The sequence below is a fragment of the Littorina saxatilis genome, linkage group LG12, assembly GCF_037325665.1.
Source record: "Littorina saxatilis isolate snail1 linkage group LG12, US_GU_Lsax_2.0, whole genome shotgun sequence".
NCBI classification, from domain to species: Eukaryota; Metazoa; Mollusca; class Gastropoda; order Littorinimorpha; family Littorinidae; genus Littorina; species Littorina saxatilis.
The window spans coordinates 35975766-35994546 of NC_090256.1; the positions used below are offsets into that span (position 1 = coordinate 35975766).

General features: G+C 42.3%; 2 protein-coding genes across 8 annotated transcripts in view; one reads left to right on the forward strand and one right to left on the reverse strand.

Moving 5' to 3' along the window:
- LOC138981832 (band 4.1-like protein 5) overlaps positions 1-10796 on the reverse strand; it is a 53047-nt gene extending 42251 nt beyond the window's left edge. For all 7 annotated transcript variants that reach the window (XM_070354918.1, XM_070354916.1, XM_070354915.1 and 4 more), the window contains exons 1-3: positions 10465-10796; positions 5551-5655; positions 2587-2629 (exon numbers count right to left, since the gene is read on the reverse strand). In XM_070354918.1, the coding sequence (XP_070211019.1) occupies positions 2587-2629; positions 5551-5655; positions 10465-10614 (298 nt within the window). In that variant the 5' untranslated portion in view covers positions 10615-10796. The remainder of the gene's footprint in view (positions 1-2586; positions 2630-5550; positions 5656-10464) is intronic.
- A 47-nt stretch (positions 10797-10843) lies between these two features.
- Positions 10844-18340, forward strand: LOC138981838 (transmembrane protein 177-like). Its single transcript, XM_070354937.1, has 3 exons — positions 10844-10949; positions 14222-14416; positions 16825-18340. The coding sequence occupies exons 1-3, from the start codon at positions 10947-10949 to the stop codon at positions 17626-17628; spliced, it is 1002 nt and encodes a 333-aa protein (XP_070211038.1). The 5' UTR covers positions 10844-10946; the 3' UTR covers positions 17629-18340.
- Positions 18341-18781: the final 441 nt, after the last annotated feature.

Consider the following 18781-nt stretch of genomic DNA (forward strand, 5'->3'; position numbering starts at 1 on the left):
CACTTCCCTGGTACTGTTCGAGAAAAAAGAGGATGAAATGTAAGGGCTTAACAAACATTTCCACTGTGATATTGTCAGCGCTTTATGCCATCTTTACTGGGCTTGTAAAAGTAAGGTGCAAAATTCAGGCGCTTGTAGTTAATTGTGCATACCCAACCACCCCCACTTGCAGGTAAGAAAGAATGAATAAAGAGATTTGGCTGTTTAAAGGCGTCCGTGGGTCAGTGCATATTCTTTATTCTGTTGTAGTGCTTTCTAATGTTAAGGTTGAGTGGGATGATAATGAATGTTCTTTGTTGTGAGATGCAGAAGGGGTATGTGACACACAGGGTAAAAAAAAGAAGACTACGGTTTTAAATATCACATGTACAGAGCTGTCTGGGGCAAACCTGTGTTAGAGAAAGGAGACAGACTAAAGAGAAAAAGATGGGAGGGGGGAAGGGTAGAGGGGGGAGGGGTCATGCAAGTGTGAAATTCACAGAGAGAGGGAGACAAGGGCAAGTTACCACCATCACTTCTCTCAATAGATAATTAGCGTAATTTAGAAAGACACAGACAATTTTTAAGGGCACAGCCACTGCCACCATGGATAAGCAATGAAAGCTAAGCCAGCCTTGAAAGTAAATACTGAAATAAAAATCACAAAAATGATGTTCTCCCTTCGAGAAACTAGCAGTTCAGTACAGTTCTGTATTTGGTATGGCCCTCTTAAAATAGTCTCACTGATCAGTTGTTCAGCAATTAAAATCTCATTTGCGCAGAAACACAATAGTCTGATCCTATTTTCTGCAAATGAGTCACTTAATTATCTTTTCTTCTTTTTTGTAGGGGAAAAACTAGATAAGAAGCATTATCCTTTCATCAGGGAATTCTGTGAATATGTTCTTATAGACCTACAGGTCAAGAATGACATTACAATATGAGCTATTTTCTATTTTGCACGATGAATCTATGTAATGATATCATTTTCAAAAACATGCATGCAATATCATTATGTAAAACCATCAGAAGAATTCAAATGATTTAAAACCCATGACTCAGGTAGACATCTGTGCACTGTCCTTATCTTGCTGTCAATGTCAAAGAAAACTGAGGTATGACACACACACATCTTATTTTGTCACTAACTCGTTTTTCCTCACTCCATTCACTGACTTAGCATCTGAGTCAGATGTTCAGGTCACATGTGTCACACAACCCCTCTTCCTCCCCCACCTGAAACTGGGCTGGTTTGCAAAAAGGGACTGGGTGGCCGAGTGGTAACGCACTTGCGCTCGGAAGCGAGAGGTTGCGTGTTCAGGCCTGGGTCAGGCCGCAATTTTCTCCCCCCTTTCCTAACCTAGGTGGTGGGTTCAAGTGCTAGTCTTTCGGATGAGACGAAAAACCGAGGTCCCTTCGTGTACACTACATTGGGGTGTGCACGTTAAAGATCCCACGATTGACAAAAGGGTCTTTCCTGGCAAAATTGTATAGGCATAGATAAAAATGTCCATCAAATACCCGTGGGACTTGGAATAAAGTAAAAAATTCCATCTCACACGGCATTAAGTCTCAGGAAACATGAATACACACATGCAGGAAAAAAAAATATGGGTAGCGCCGTATGTATGGCAGCTCGCTTTCCCCGGGGGAGAAAGCAGCCCGAATTTCAATGAGGGTAACCTCACTGGACTGTAAATCTTATCCAATCCATCCAATCCAATCCTAATTACAGTATTTACAAATGTGTACTGTTTAGTGTTAATACCACACTCTCTCTCTCTCTTGATCGTCTCCCTCTCTCCCTTAACTTAACTTCTATTTCTTCTTGTTCTTGGGTTACTCATGAAAAACGAGGAAATCCCTTTTTTTCTAGGGGGGTTCGGGGGCATGCTCCCCCAAATTTTTTTAAATGGTACATTAACATCTGTGCAATCTGGTGCATTCTGAGACTAAAATTCAACTCGTTTGGATCAGGTAAAAAAGACATTCTCCTCACACCCCCCCCCCCCCCCCCCCCCATAAAAAAACCCACCCGAACCAAACAAAAACCCACTTTCAGTGTTTCACACAGCAATGCATGGTAACATTGTAATGGTGCATGCTAATGTAATGAACCATGTATCCATAATCCAATACTGGCAATAGTATGATCCAAATGACGCCCCAATGCATTGAAGCTCAAAATGACTATTACTGGTTATCAGGAGTTTTCAGTCAGCACAATTTAACTCTCAAGCCTCCTGTGTTCTGTTCCATCTTCATATCATTCAGTCAAGAAGTTATAGATACTGTGATGAAATGGGACGCGGAAACATAGATTACCCCAGCGGAATTCCTAAGTTGTGTCCGCGGAAATCCGCGGAAAAGTCACACCCCTGGTTACCCCTAAACGGACAAGGGTCGGATGAAAAAGCGTGTTTGCATTGCGTATTCTGTCACCCTCGAAAAAAAAAGTTCAGTTTTCTCTCTCTCTCAAAGTAGAGGATATATATAAACAAATTTCACAACACAGCCAAGCTACACATTAACACAGACAAAGAACACTCTGCAATGAAACATTCACTGAATACAATACAGGCTACACTGGAGGATCGATATACTCACTTTTTACTTGCTTTCTTATTTGTTTCGTGACGTCTAGCCAATGCTGAAAACAAAAGGTGCAAATATCAGCAAAAGTACAGTATTCATTCAGCAAGACAAAACAGTGTGCAGTGTACAATTTGGAAATTGTATGACAAAGATAGTGTTTCGGCTACACCTAAAAAAATTTTTTTTTAAATCTATATATTCGTTGCACAAAACAGGGTGTTTGTTCTTTTTCTGCACTTGTGGGCTACAACTCTTACAAGTTACAACTTACATACCATCCACTGAAATTTATCATGAGTGGCGTTTAATGTGTACGGCCTCTTTCTACCCCGCCATTAAGTTATTAAGGCAGCCATACTCCGTGTTGAGGAGAGAATTCTCTGTACAAACACAGACAGTCATTTGCATACATTTGCATGCTGCAGGCCAAGCTGCATAGCAATAACAGTAACACAAACAGTGCAGTGCTGCACAATAATTGAATTAAAAGAATTATGCAGCAACCTATCAGTCCTCACTGCTAAGACATCAAAACTGTTTTAACCCCTTCTGTGTTAACACTGAACCCATTGAATGATAATAGTGAGCGACTGAGTGCACACAAGCAGGTTGTCACAATCATAACAAATGCCGTTTTTTTGTGAATTAAAGGCAGAATAGTTATCTAATAATACTGCTCAAATCTTGCTCCGAGTCTGCTAAAAAGAAAATGAGTAATGAATTCTTCATTTTCTTGTTGAATTAAACTTGTTTCCCTTGATAAGATTTAATGGTGAACCTATTAATTTGTTTCTCTTCTATAGTATAATGCATGTTTGTTTGATGATAAGGACTGGGTGGCCGAGTGGTAACGCACTTGCGCTCGGAAGCGAGAGGTTGCGAGTTCGACCCTGGGTCAGGGCGTTAGCAATTTTCTCCCCCCTTTCCTAACCTAGGTGGTGGGTTCAAGTGCTAGTCTTTCGGATGAGACGAAAAACCGAGGTCCCTTCGTGTACACTACATTGGGGTGTGCACGTTAACTGAGATCCCACAATTGACAAAAGGGTCTTTCCTGGCAAAATTGTATAGGCATAGATACAAAATGTCCACCAAAATACCCGTGTGACTTTGAATAATAGGCCGTGAAAAGTAGGATATATCATTATATGCGCCAAAATGGCTGCGATCTGCTGGTCGATGTGAATGCGTGATGTATTGTGTAAAAAATTCCATCTCACACGGCATAAATAGATCCCTGCGCCTTGAGTCCGAGCCTGGAGATACGAGCGCGATATAAGACTTCATATAACATAACATAACATAACATAAGCCATCACTGTCATTGCTGGCAATGTAAGTTCCTGAAAAAAGTACAAACCCCACAAAGACATTGATCATATTGACTATTTTCATTGCAACATCGGCAGTGACATTGGTTAAAAGGATAAGCAGTAGCGAAGGAGAAGAAGGAAGATAAACATCAGCAGTGACATTGGTTAAAGGGATAGCACAGCTCCCTTCAAATCTTAGTTTAAAAGGCTGACTTAATTTAAGATGTCTGCAGTAAGTTGAGTAACTTCAAAAAAGTGTCTAAATAATACAAATCAACACCACTGTTTAACTTTAAGCTATAACACAAGTAAACAAACATTTGTGCTGACGCTGACAGTTGCAGTGATGGACATACGTCCCCAAAAGGACACAAAAATGTCAAACAAACAAATCTCCCATCAAGTTATACAGTAACAGTAACACCATTCATCTCGTTCCCTGTTGTACCCAGGGCTGACCTGTTTTCCCAGGGTGTAGAGGTCAGTATTGTCTACCTATCTGACTGACCAATTGCATAACTTATCAGTCCTGTGGTTTTGCCCCCAGCGAACTTGTGGTCTCAGCTATAAGAGCTCTATCACTGTCATCTTACATAGTTAGTCCTGCTGTACTCAATTCTACATATGTACCAGTATTAAAAGGAACTCACTGAATCAAACCCAGGGTTTGATAATTCCTGATGCAGAATAATTTCTCATTGCTGAAACTTGATTTGATATCTGTGAGCATTGAACAAGAGTCACTCTGCCATGCCAAGCAGTTACATGATCTACACAAAATGTAACTCATTGAATGATTGATTAAATTACATCATGAACATTCCGTCATTGATCAGGAGAAAAAATCGGAAGGTGCTTTCATTTCCGGTGAATTATGATATCCTATCAAACCAAACCAAAAACAGGACAGTGCCCAAACTAACTGAATTCCACAGAAACATGACATTGCTGATGTCCTGAATGACACGTTTTTTTCATCAAACGCTCTCAAAACATTATCCAATAATTCATTGATACAGTGGAACCCCCCTTTCATTAGACACCCCGCCCCCCCCCCCCCCCCCCCAATTGAAGACTCCCTCCCTTTTAAAACATTGTTTTCTCAGATTTTCTGTTCATAACCTTTGTAAATGTACCCCAATTCTAAGTTTTCCCCCTTATTTAGTTATTAAGACTTGATTTTATCAGATTTGTTTAGGTCTTAAAAGGGATCCGACAGGCGCAGTGGCGTGGTGGTAAGACATCGGCCTCCTAATCGGGAGGTCGTGAGTTCGAATCCCGGTCGCTGACGCCTCAGGTGGGGTTAAGAGTGGAGATTTTTTCGATCTCCCAGGTCAACTTATGTGCAGACCTGCGAGTGATTTAACCCCTTTCGAGTGTACACGCAAGCACAAGACCAAGTGTGCACGGAAAAGATCCTGTATTATCTATGTCAGAGGTCGGTGGGTTATAAAAAACACGAAAATACCCAGCATGCCTCCCCCAAAATCGGCGTATGCTGCCTGAACGGCGGGGTAAAAACGGTCATACACGTGGGAGTCTAAGCCCATGAACGAAGAAGAAAAGAAGAAGAAAAGGGATCCACCGTATTGCTAAACGAAGCAAATAACCAGGCAGGTAAAGCCATATTAACGCCTCAAGCTTTCTCTGTGTGGCACACACTCACATTGACGTTGTAGTGGTCAGTGTACTGCAGACCAAAGTAATCCTTCTCCAGGATGTCCAGGTGATAGAACACCTGCTCCAGTAGCACCTGACCATGGGACTTTTTCTGCACACACAAAACACACATGACTGTAGACTCCAACAGCAGTAAACAACAACAATAGACAATTTTGGAAAATAACTCTGAAAATAACTCTGTTGGGTTAATAGGGGTTGCGAAAGAGTCAACACTGTTGCTTTTAGTGAGTCATGTCAAACTTTCCAATATAACATTATATCTAGACCAGTCGCAAGAGACGAGTGTGTCTGAAACATGTGGGCATGTGTAGAAAGCTCGCCTCACTAAAAGCAAGAGTATATTTACTCTTTCACAACCAATACAAACCCGACAGAGTTATTTTCGGCATTTGTCTATTCAGTGTTACATAAATTTATGCAATGCAAACATAGAGACTGAAGTACACATCCATGGACACAAATAAACACACATGCATGTGAAGTGAATAGTGCATCATAACTACATGTACTCAGGGTAGGTCAAAGAACACACAAGTACACAAACTTCACAAGTTCAATAAGTGCAGGGATGTGGTTGAGCGTAAATTATTAACCCAAATCACCCTAACTGTGTCCAGGTATCAGGCATGGGAATTGAAAAAAGTAAAAAAGGCTGAAAATTTGTAAGTAATGGCAAAGTCGACGGCACAAAGCGCCTAGCCCTGCTTAAGTGGGGTTCGGTGGCATGCCCCCCCCCCCCCCCCCCCCCGGGAATTTTTTTCCTCCAAAGAACCCAAATGGTGCAATTTGGTGTCATCTAAGCTCCAAGTTTGCCATTAGATTCAGTTTTTAGAACCATTTTTGCCTCCCCCATTTATTTTTTCGGCGGACACTTTTGCGGCGGAACAAAAAAACAATTCGGCGGAAATTTGCCTTTCGGCGAACAATTCCCATGCCTGAGGTATGCTTCAATGCCAATTTAAACTGATTTCGATGCACAGAGTTTGAATTGGAAGGCAACTATTTATATATATATTCATGTACGGTACTATTTCGATAATACACAACTCTAAAATTAATCTCAGCTATCATGTTGACTGTATGGAAACAAAACAAATAAAAGTCAGTATCAAAAAGAACTCGGAACCCTCCAAACACCACACAAATACTGCACACAGAAAACCCCAACATGACCCCAGCATAACATCAGTTATGACCTGTCAAACACACATTATCAAACAGAGAGCGTCAAATACACACTGCAAACATAAACTATGACAAATTGGCCAGCAACCCCAAAACGATGATGAGATCAAACAATTAATTGTGAGCGTTTAGGCAACAGTTTGACAAGGTGTCGTTGACAGAACAAAGTCAACATTTCAAGAGCGGTGTAAATTCTGCTCATTCCCTGCGCGGGGACTGTCACCGTGGCTGTCAACAGAGGGACACATTGTGTGACGGGGAAGCCGGCACTCTCTTCCCTGCCAGCATTGCCTGGCGTGTATCTTTAATGTCAATCACAGAATGGGTGGCTTGAGAATGGCCGTAAAATCAAGTGGTCACACTGATGATAATGCAGACAACAGACCCGGCCTTTGAGGGTTAAGAAAAGTTAAGTACAAACACTCACATCTTTACTTGCTTCACAGTAATAAAATCAGGAATTTGAGTTTACATTGATAGCACTACATGAAGGGACAGGTATGTTGGCAGAGCAATTTACTGCAGACCTATCTATAGAATAAAACAATAGCATGGACATCTAAGCACACTCTTTAACTTCATCTGATTAATCAAATACTTTGTCTGGATCGTTATTTGAATTTCAATTACAAGTTCTGACAGTGGAGTCTGAAGAGTGGATAAGTTTATTGATCATAAACATGATCCACATATTATTTGTATTTTTGACCAAAATATGACATTTTACACAGATTGAGACAGCCAATTGTTCTCGGAGACCGTGCTAGCTCCATACACCTTAATATTAGTTAATATTACAGACACATTCACAGACCCTACTGCACCTAGCACGAAATTGTGTTTGTCCTTTCAGAAAATACATTGTATATATGCAATGGCATACGTTATCTGGCTGGGATGTATGTGTGGGGGTGGGGGGAAAAGCTATGCAGTGTGTAAATATTCCCTCACTATATAACTGTACGCCTCAATAAAAGTACGTATTACTTGTTGACACTGTGAGTGCACTAAACATTTTTTAAACCAGTAAGAATTTTATAACAAATTTATCTTTGCTCCCACTCTCAGACTCACTGAAAGTGAAAGCATTGACTCAGATCAAAGCCTGTCAAAACCCAGTCCAAAACACACGATTAATTACATTTTATTTGTCAGGAAGAAAGCAGTCAAACAAAACATCTTACTGGTATAGATCTGTATGACTGGTTGCCGAGATATCTTTTCCTGTATTTTGATGTTCTTCTTTTACGCTTACAGGCATAACTACCAGAAACTTCCAAGTTCCAGTTAAAGTTAAACACAATCCCAGTATGTTTAAAATAGAATTGCATTATCAACTATTCTGAATTCATCCTGTATTGTCATGAATAAACGCATGCAGCTGGACAATACATCAACAACAGAATCAAATGGATTGGCCAACTATTTTGTTTTTCGTCCAAGATCTACCATACCTATCCCTGGAGGCTTTAAATAATACAATCTCAGACAGTCAATTATACTAGCCATCAAGCTGTTAGTGTTAAACTGGATATGATGGCTGCATAAGCCAAGACACACAGTTTTGGCCTCGAGGTGATGGTTAGTCAACAGTCAAGCCATGCAATGGAGGCGGCCGGCCAGCCACCAAAGCTGCTGTGAGAGATGTGTTTGATAAAAGGGCTATGGGCCAGGTGTTTGACCCTCCCTGCCAGTGACTTGGCTCTACCTCCATGACCAGCTAAGGTGCTAATTGGGCAATTTAAATACCAGGTCAGGAAAGAGGTCTCCTGTCAAGAACCAGTCATATCAAATTTCAAAAGGTACTGTTTTTGTTAAATAAATACCAGAGAAGTCATACACTATTGGTATTACAAATACAACTTCCAACAAAGGACATCCAAAATCTGACCAAGGATTTTAATTATCATGCAAAAATGATTAATATATATATATGAGTTCACACATAAAGCTGTTATATGCATTTAAAAGTGTCACACATGATGAATACAACTGTAACTTTCGTCAGAGTTACACAAATTACACTGTGACACTGACAGGGATTTGAAAGCACCATCGATTTAGCGATTCTCTGCAGTGCATTATAATTTATATAGTTCAATTTTCACTCCTGTTCAAACTATTGTACTTGTACTGTTGTAGCAATATGGTGCAAGCTGAACATGTATGCGAATCAAGTGACAAGTTTGAATTGTCAAAGCTTCATTTGCTATTCCTGCAGTTACTGCACACAATGCATGAAAACAAAAAAGACCACACAAAAGTTCAAAACAAACCACTACCAAGCAGTAGTTGATGCTCATTGGAAATAGAAACTGTTACTTTCACATTTTCTGTCAAATTACTGAAGAATTGCTGCACGATTGCAGGCAACTGGCGAACTGCAGGTATTCTGATTGTTTCAATAAAGCATTTCAGTCCTAAGTCTATTAGTTACTATTGGTATTACTAATAGTATTAATTAAGCATGATGTTTGCAGAACAGTTTTCTAAACAATCAGCGTTTCATTTACTAGTGCGCCTTGCGCCATTGGCGCATAACATCTCAAAATGTCCCATTGGAATTGCCTTCAGTGCGTCAAAGGGCGCACTGAGATTACGTACCACTGCGCCAACCCATGCACACTTTTCACGGGAGTACAATGTTCGGAATGAGCTAGGCAAAAACGAGCGCAAAGCCGAGCAACTTGCGAGTTTGTAAAATGCAATGTGATTTGCTATTAAAATGTAATTCATTAGTATTCAACCAATTCTGCGAACTATCTGTGCTTGCGCGATTACCTCTGTGGAAACGTCAACAGAAGCGATATCGATCGAAACACAGACAAACACACACACACACACACACACACACACACCGGATACACTGGCAAATTCTCATATCATCATATGGCACTAAATATCACTATTTTGCATCTTTCGACAAAAGCATTTTCGGACCGCCTAGCCTGCTTTGTGCGTTTTGCCTTTGACTATGTAATGTCCCATCAGAATTTGGTTGAGGGGGACAAATGTCCCATTGTCTTTTTCTTCCAGGCTAAACCCTGAACAATGAATTAATTTTCTAAGTCTTCATGCAGTGAGTGACCGAATTTGTACATAAATGCGGTAAGGAGCAGCATCTTCACAATGCCATTGCATGCTGGCCAACAATACTTAGCACTGTTATTTGTAGGGCAAACTCTTGACCAAGTTTTGTGCTGCAGTTTGTTGCATGCGCATTTATCGCATTTTGACATTAATTTGAACTGGAGTGGCTCTTGGCTAATGTAGAGGAATGCTGAGTGTTTCAGAATGGACCTTTAAACCTCTACATAATTGACATGAACACACCCTCTCAGATCTTGAACTGAACAAACACAGCAAGTGTACACAAAAAGATTGGTCGAATGCCCAACGAAAATACTGGCCACTAACTTTGTTAGCAGATGAAAGAGACAGTTAGGCCGAGCCAAATCCCTTTTTGTGCTGTTTGTCAGCATGTCGTAATACTGAATAAACAGTAATAAAAACGGCAGATGTGTAGTCATACGTATAATCCTCCGACTCTCTCCCAGTGTGACTGAAACCGACCACAGGACTAAAAATCGGGTTCGTGGCCCAAAAACAACCGCCCTCCACCGAAAACTGAACAAGCACCTCCCGTCTAAATCTTGCGAATTTAACGACGTAGATCGGATCTCTTACGTCTAACAAAGTATTAATGACTTACCGGTATATCCACTGTTAGGTCTGTGCCGTCCAATAACATAATTGTACAGGTCAACACATTCTTCTTCTTGTCGAGCGCTTGCCCGATTTCTGTTCGGTGTTGGGTGCGTCGCGATCGGCGCTTGCTGAGAAACCTGAAGAATGCAGACATTGTCACGATACTTCACGTCCACACAAAGACTCAATCCTTTGGTCATCGAATTATCGCACAAAGAGATCGCCCAGGGTAAAAACAGAGTTTAAAATCCATTTTGAAGAACGTCTTCAAAAGGCGATGATCTCACATCTCTGTCTCCTTCCTGTGTTGACCGACTGCTTTCGGTCTTTCACGGGCAATCACGGAACTTTCCAAATAAGGAAGATTAGCGGAAACGGAAGTAGATTTACCGTAATGGCCGCGTCCATGGATCGGCAAGGTGCTTGAATGTTCTCACCGACTGGTACTGAAACTGCTTGTGCTGAAGCGTAAATTTAATTCTCAAAATGGTAATGTTTGATTTTTATTTACCGCAATAAATCTGCATTAGAATTCATGACTCAGAAGCACTGACAAAGCTGCATCAAACATTGACTATGCATAGCCCTTGTGTGACCTCTCCTGAGTTTAGCTAGGATTCCATTCTTACGGCTGCGGTGCGGCTCCGGCTCCGGCGACGGCAACGGCATCCGGCTCTGGCGAGAAAAACGCATCGTCGTGAACCGTATATAACGGCGACGTCGTCCGGATATGTTCTCTTCCCGCCAATGCCGCCAACAGGGGCGGATCAGTTGCTTTGTAAGGGGGGGTGCACTTTGAATCAAAAGTGAATGTGATGCTAGGGGGGTACGGGGGCATGCTCCCCCGGAAAAAAATTTGGCCCAAAGAAGCAAAATGGTGCCATCTGGTGCCATTTGAACTTAGAAATGGTCATAGAATCAGCTTTCCAAATTTTTTAAAAAACTTTTGCTGGAGGGGGGGTGCACCTGCACCCTGTGCACACCCCCCCTCGTCCGCCCTTGGCCAATGCCGCCATGGCTCCACATTGGTCTCGTCTCATACAAAATACCAGACGGCGTCCGGCGACGGCAGTCCAGAAAGCTACATGGAGCTTTCTTGAAAAAACGCACGCACGCCGGGCCGTCGCCGTCGCCGTACCGCACCCGTGTGAATGGGGTCATCCCTTCTTTCATCAATGTTTTTCAAATTGCCGTCGCCGGAGCCGCACCGCAGCCGTAAGAATGGAATCCTAGCTTTATGCAGTAGTCGGGGACTGGATTCTATTTCTACACCCTCATCGGCATCTGTTGGGACGTTTTGTGCGTTCTCTCTCCATGGTATTTAACTCTTCAGCACCCAAATGCTTTCTCCCCAATTAACTTTAACCCTTGTCATAAAACGTTACGTTATTTGTTACTGTTAGTTCTCACTTTCACTTTCAGTTTCACAAATTATAGAAACTTACCCCTCCCCCCCCCCCCCCCCCCCTCCAAATTAAAAAAAAAATTACAAGTCACATATTATGACTGTCTTTATATACAATGTGTATTGATATTAATAATATGGCAACAGGATATGAATTATAAGGTGCCAAGTTAACATCTGTGAAGGTACATTTATAGATCTACCTATAAATTTAGATTTATATACTTATCGGGTTAGGATCAGTAAATGAACGGACACCCTTGGGCCATTGCAAACCTGCCCGTACCTGCCCCCACCTGCCCCCACCCTAATTACACACACTCAAACACACTGACGAACTGAGTGAGTCTTTGCTACTTGTGAGCCACTACTTGTACTAAAACAATAACGCCAAACTACTACAACTTATAACTGATAGGAAAAAAAGCTGTTCTGTAAAAATGATGTAAATCAATGGTGTAAAAAGAAGAGAAATAAAAGAAATACTCTTCTTCTTCTTCTTTAGCGTTCGACGGAAAGAAATCCTCAAATCACTGAGGACACAGGCACCCCATGAAAGCAACCACACACATACTCACAGTCACAGAGGCACGCATGTTTGCGCAGATGCTTTGCAAAAATATAAATTGAAAACCTGCACGTAGTAATTTCTTTTTGTCTGGCTTTATTCAGACATGGGATTCTTCCGTAAATTTTTAGGCTCCAGGGATCATTCTTGAGATTCGTGCAAATCCGCTGAGAAAATGTTCTTTCATATGTTTCTCTGCTGTTTGAATTGTTGTTATTGCCATTGATATAGAAGCTCTATGATTAAGCTGAAATATGCATTTCAGGGCCATTTTTGTGTGTCTAAAACACTAAAAACCTTCAGAAGGCCCCCAGACCCCCACCTTCTTTTTCCTTAATTATCACTTTTTCGGAATCCCATGTCTGTTTATTGAATGCTTCAGGCAGTGCCTTTTCCCTGACTGTCCATTTTCCACATCACCAAGTGGAGTGTTGTTCTCAGACTCGTAGGACAATAGATCAGTTGTACAGTAAAACCTGCATCTAGCGGACCCTTATTTCGGCGGACACCTTTGCATAACGGACAATTCAAGTGAGGACGGATGTATTTTACTCTCAAAAACACCTTAAAAGAGCGAACACCTCAAAGGCGCGGACGCGGACACCCTTTTTTGGTCCCGATTCGGTTCGTTACTTGTCAACAACGGACAAACCCTTGAAGCAGACAGCTTTTAGCAGACGCTGGTCCGCCATCTTGGTTCTGCAAATACAATCTCGCTGGCGATGTGAACGCGCGAGAAGCTTATTTTGTAAGCCAATGACAGCACTTGAAAGAAGTTGATTTTTGTATGGTGCACGCTCATTGGTCGATGCCGTGAACTCACAAACATTTCGGGTTTCTACTTTCTGTACTGTGATGCATCTTCGTCTCATCCTTCGTCTTCGTCAGATCATGCCAAAATGAAAAATTTTGACTTTAGAAGAGAGAGTCGATGTCATAAAGACCGTTCGAAAAGTTGCTGATGAGCTGAATTGCGGAAAAACTCAAATTTCCAACATAAAAGCTGATCGAACACAAATTCTCAGTCAGTGGGACTCCGGTGCCAGATCGACGGCAAAATGTGTTAAGAGAAGAAAAACAACCAATGATGAATTGAATGAAGAACTCTTCGAGTGGTTTTCAACAGCTCGATCAAAGAATCTTCCAGTGAATGGCCCATTGCTTCAGATAAGAAACCGATTGCACCTCTCTCTCTCTCTCTCTCTCTCTCTCTCTCTCTCTCTCTCTCTCTCTCTCTCTCTCTCTCTCTCCCTCTCTCTCTCTCTCTCTCTCTCTCTCTCTCTCTCTCTCTCTCTCTCTCTCTCTCTCTCTCTCTCTCTCTCTCTCTCTCTCTCTCTCTCTCTCTCTCTCTCTCTTTCTCTTTCTCTCCTTTTCTTTGAACAAAAAAAAACAAAAACAAAAAACTTGAGGGCTTCAATTTTCAAAACTTTGAGTTTTAATAATCACTGTGGCAAAAAAAGAATCAGTGACTGTTGGTTTTTTCCTGTCCAAAAAAATGTTGGCGCATTCATATTTATAAGAAAAGACACCTTGCTACAAAGGACAGTGGCAAGGCTCCCCAAGAGCATCCTTTGCTCGCAGGTTTTACTGTATATATATAATTATATGGAATGAAAACATTTAAAAGTCAAAATATGCTGGCTACAAAACAATTGCTCTGGACATGCATGTGTCAAACTGTCGGTGAACGAAGACTGAGGCCTGAGAAAAACACTCCAACTAAGTGGGTCTTGCAGTGCTAGATATCTGTATATATTTAAGCCATGTTTTATTTTTTGTCACATGCAGTCTCGCATGCAGCTGGCATGGAAGGCTATAAAGGAAGGCATGCCGTATGTGGCGGGCGGCGCAGCAGTGACCCTGAGCACTGCAGTCATGTACCCCAACCTGTTTGGCATTGACCGCTACAAGCAAATGATGCAGATGTACAGAGATGGCGAGCCTGAACCCGTCGATGAGGACTCCAAAAGAATAGCTCAGAAGGTACACACAGAAACGTTATCTAATATATTTATATAAGAATGGATGTTAGTGTGTGTGTGTGTCTGTCTGTCTGTGGTCGCCATACCTCAAATATATATGGCACAGGGATGTCGTTAGGCGTCGGACATCGGACATAGAACGATTAAAAGGCTCAAATGTCCGATTCACATAGCCACATGGTGGTCAAATGTCCTATCATTTTCAACTGAGCGCGGTCATTGTCCGACAAGAACTCCATTCCTTCGGACAGGGCGTTATTTGATAATTTTCCTTTTCTTCTTCTTCTTTGTTCATGGGCTTAGACTCCCACGTTCACTCATGTTTTTAGCACGAGTGGATTTTTACGTGTATGACCGTTTTTACCTCGCCATTGATTCAGGCAGCATACGCCGATTTCGGGGGAATAATTTTCCTTTCATGATAGAAATCTTCAAAAGGCGACCGAACGCGCTAGCGTACAGGTGCACTGAAGTTTTGCAGTGCAGATCTTGCGTTTTCCGAACCGTTTGCGGTATGAGCCGTTTGTGTACACCCGTCTACAGCACACTAAAGTAAGGAGTATGGGAGACAACTCCAACTGACTAAGTCTCGCGTCTGCTTTAATTTGCTTTGAGTGTCGCCGCTGAAACCTCCACAATCACAGAAAGTAAAGTTTCGTCACTTGTAGATGGTGTCGGTACAGCAGAAAATTCCTGGTCTTTAAATAAGGTTAACTATTTATGGCTGACACTGAGAAACTGGCAAACTGTTTAGTCGAATCTGTCAAGCAAAAAGCTGTCAGGAAATCATGCAGTTTGTGTGCCAATCAAAGTAAGAGTGCTGACGTTTTTGATTGCTTTTTAGTTTGTTTGTTTCTTTTTTGTGTGTGTCCTGTTTGAAACAAAAGTAATAAAACATACGCACACAATGTTGGTGCATATTCTGATATATGTGTGTGTGCACTTGATTTTGTGTTTTGCACAACATTATGATGTCCTTTTAAAATGTCTGAAAGCAGTCAAATGTCCTATTGATACCGAAGAGCTGAGGACATTTGTCCTATAGGTATGAATTTGTGGCAACATCCCTGTGGCAAGAGGCAGGAACAAGATAGTGTGCATGCGCACTGCCTAGAAGCCGCAGTAAACACAATGTCATGTTATACAAGCTGAAGAGGGTCTGCCAAACCCGAGTACAGTGGAACCCCCTTTTTAAGACCCCCAAATTTAAGACCTCCTCCCTCTTTTAAGACCTTGCTTTTTCAGACTTTCTGTTCATAACCTCTGTAATTTTACCTCCATTTTAAGACCTGATTTTCTCAGATTTTTGGATGTCTTAAAAGGGAGGTTCCACTGTAAGTTTGATAGGTGTTCCTGAGGCCCTATGTTCCCCTGTGAATCCAGAGTAATAAGTACAAGATTTATTGACTTCATGCAGGTCATGTCCTTCTGTTTCACTCTTCTTCTGTATTGACCATTTCCTTTTCCCTTGCCCTTGTGCATATCAGTTATGACAAAGTTTAATCAAGTCAGTTGCTGTTATATAATATTTGCAACAGGCACAAGGAAACTTTCTGGTTTAAACATGTAGATTAGATGGATTCTGCCACACACACACAAAAGTAATACACTTGATATTTGTTCTGAATTTTTCATGTATCTGTAGAGAGATGAGACCATCTCTTTTGTATTCTAAAGACATTCATGTTATCCTTGTCATCTTCATGTAATTTATGCGTTATATTAGTGTGCCTGAGTTGTTAATACGAAAGTATGTGTACGAGTGCGCCTTGAGTCGCCTTGTGGTGAGATATGTGCGCCTTATAAATTCTCGTATTGTTATTATTGGCTCACGAAGTGTAGCCTATAAGATGCGATCGTAACTTTGTCTGTCTGTGCGTTTGTGCGTGTGTGTGTGCGTGTGTGTGTATGTCTGTGGTAGAAACTTTAACATTTCCGAGTCTATGTGTGAGTGGTTATCCAAGACTATGGATAAAGCTCGCATAAGATTACGTCACGGTCAAAAGTGTTTGACGTCAATTAATGCATCATGACGGCATGCCTCCCTGTAGTCTTTCTCTCTCGCGTGGTGTGTGTGGTCTCGGTCATTGTTATTTTGAGCGGGCCGAGACTATTTGGCAGTCGTGTCCCTGTAAGTAGGCTACATGCAGACAGACAGATCTAGATCTAGTGTCTCTCTTTTTGCACAGTGTCACATAAGCTTACTGTGTGTGTGGGTGTGTATGTGTGACGGAGTGATTGAGTTTGTGTTACTGTTTGTCTATTTCTTACGTGAGCCTTGAAGGCTTCGCCTCTTGTTATTATTATTCAAGCCACTTACACTTACAGTACATACATTTTGCTTTTATTGTTAGTGTGTGCATTAGTGTGTGCATCCGTACCGCTCAAGCTTGGATTGCTGTTTTTCAGGTGCTGGACACTGTTATGTGGGACACAACCAGTGAGGCGAATGTGAACCTGTTCACTGCGTACGGTCAGGACATCGTGCACCTGGGCTCCACCTTCTCCAGGTGGGGTGGCTTTGTGGGAATACCTGTCAACTTCCAGTATCAGTCCACAGAGGATGTGGAAAGGGAGAAAATCACCTTGAATAATCAAACCATCGACTGGAGTTCACCAGCAGGCAGACAGCTTGTGGACGCTATGGTGCTGAGCGAGAGAGCGAGGCAGTATGCCATCGCCAGGGAGCTGTTCTATCTACGTACTTACCACGCTCACATCCAGGGTCTGTTAGTGGGGGTGTCATTTTTCATGGCCTACTGGATGGGGGCTGCGGCCAATGCTCTGTACGGCCTCAGGAGGCGGTTACCAACAGGCTCTAGAGTGGTCGTGTACAGCTTCTTCGGTGGTATTGGGGCCACCTTCTACTGCTTTGCCTCCGACAGCTACACCTCGTACAGGGACAGAAAAGTCGACAGAAAAGCCGCCGAGCTAGGCCTAGAGTATGCGCAAGGTGGAGTGGAATTTTACAACAAACTTTTACAGCGCAACATGGCACTGAGAGTCCTGATGGGTCCAGACGGTGGTAAGCGCTACACAGCGTATGGCAATGACATTCACTTCTGGAGGAGCCCCAACATGCCCCTGACGTCGCGGCGAGACGCTGTGGCTGAAATGGCGCGATCGCTGCGAGAATCGGCCTCGCAACAAGAAAGCGTGGTAGCAGCTGCATCGTCACAAGTGTCGATGGACGAAGTTGTCAAAGCAGCGTAGTAGCCACTGTTATTAGTTGTGCGGTTGTGACTGTGTAGTGGCTGAGACAGACAGTGACTGATGAATCAAAGCATGCACTGGATGTTCTTAGTTTTAGTGAGTAGGGAAGAAAGGAAATGGGAAGGAATAGTCATCTTTTATATCTTTATACGGCTTCTGTGTGTGTGTGTGTATGTGTGTGTGTGTGTTCGCGATGCATGGCCAAAGTTCTCGATGGATCTGCTTCAAATTTGGTGTGTGTATTCAGGTGGACTCCGGGCACAAACTGGTCGATGAACATTTTCAACACGTGCTTAAAGCGCGGTGGCGCGGTGAACCGCGGATACGGCTTCTGTGCCAAGGGAAACAATCTACGCAATTCAACAACGTTAGGTTGCTGAAGCAGTAGCTTCCCTTCTACTTGAAACCTGCCGAGTTTTCAATGTTGGTTCAGATCCTTCATTATCCCTATTGCCGATAGTTCAAAATCCAAGGGGTATAGAATCTACGTTAGCATACGAAAGACAGAAAAAATAAACCACCTTTCCCCATGTTGTGTGTCTGTCTTAAAAAAAGATCAAATCACTTTCAATACTGTGCCCTTTTCTCTTTCAGCAACAACATGGCTTACCAACCACCACCGCATTGTACTCTCTTGCGAGTCATTCAAACGGGTTGATGAACATTTTCAACACGTGCTCTAAGCACGGCGCAGTGAACCGTCTGTTTCGCGATAAAACTAAACACTTTTTTTTTCGGTTCGACTTCTTCACTTCTTTCACTTACGCCACACAACGAAAACGAATCTACAAATCTAAGCAGCGCTTTTCTGCACAGGTAGTACATCTAAGTATTGCAATTCGTGTACAAAATCCCTCCCATCTTCAAAATATTGCCACTAATACTACCCCTCCCATCGTAAATATTCATTGCAACCATTAATAGTCGGGAGCTTTGCCGGTGTTTCTGTGTCTACCCAGAAGCTCTACAGTAGATGGTAGGTGGGCATATTCAGGTGGACCCCGGGCACAAACTGGTCGATTAAAATTGTCAACACGTGCTCTAAGCCGGCGAACCGCCACGCTGCATACTCTGTCTCGCGATCCACCCGGGTATTCATCTAGTCTCAGCATTCGTGTGTTCTGTGTCCAAATCACATGTGTGTTCAAATGTA

Coding starts and splice junctions, on each gene's coding strand:
- LOC138981838 (XM_070354937.1), top strand. Junction 14,417..16,824: donor CCAAAAGAATAGCTCAGAAG/GTACACACAGAA, acceptor GCTGTTTTTCAG/GTGCTGGACACTGTTATGTG.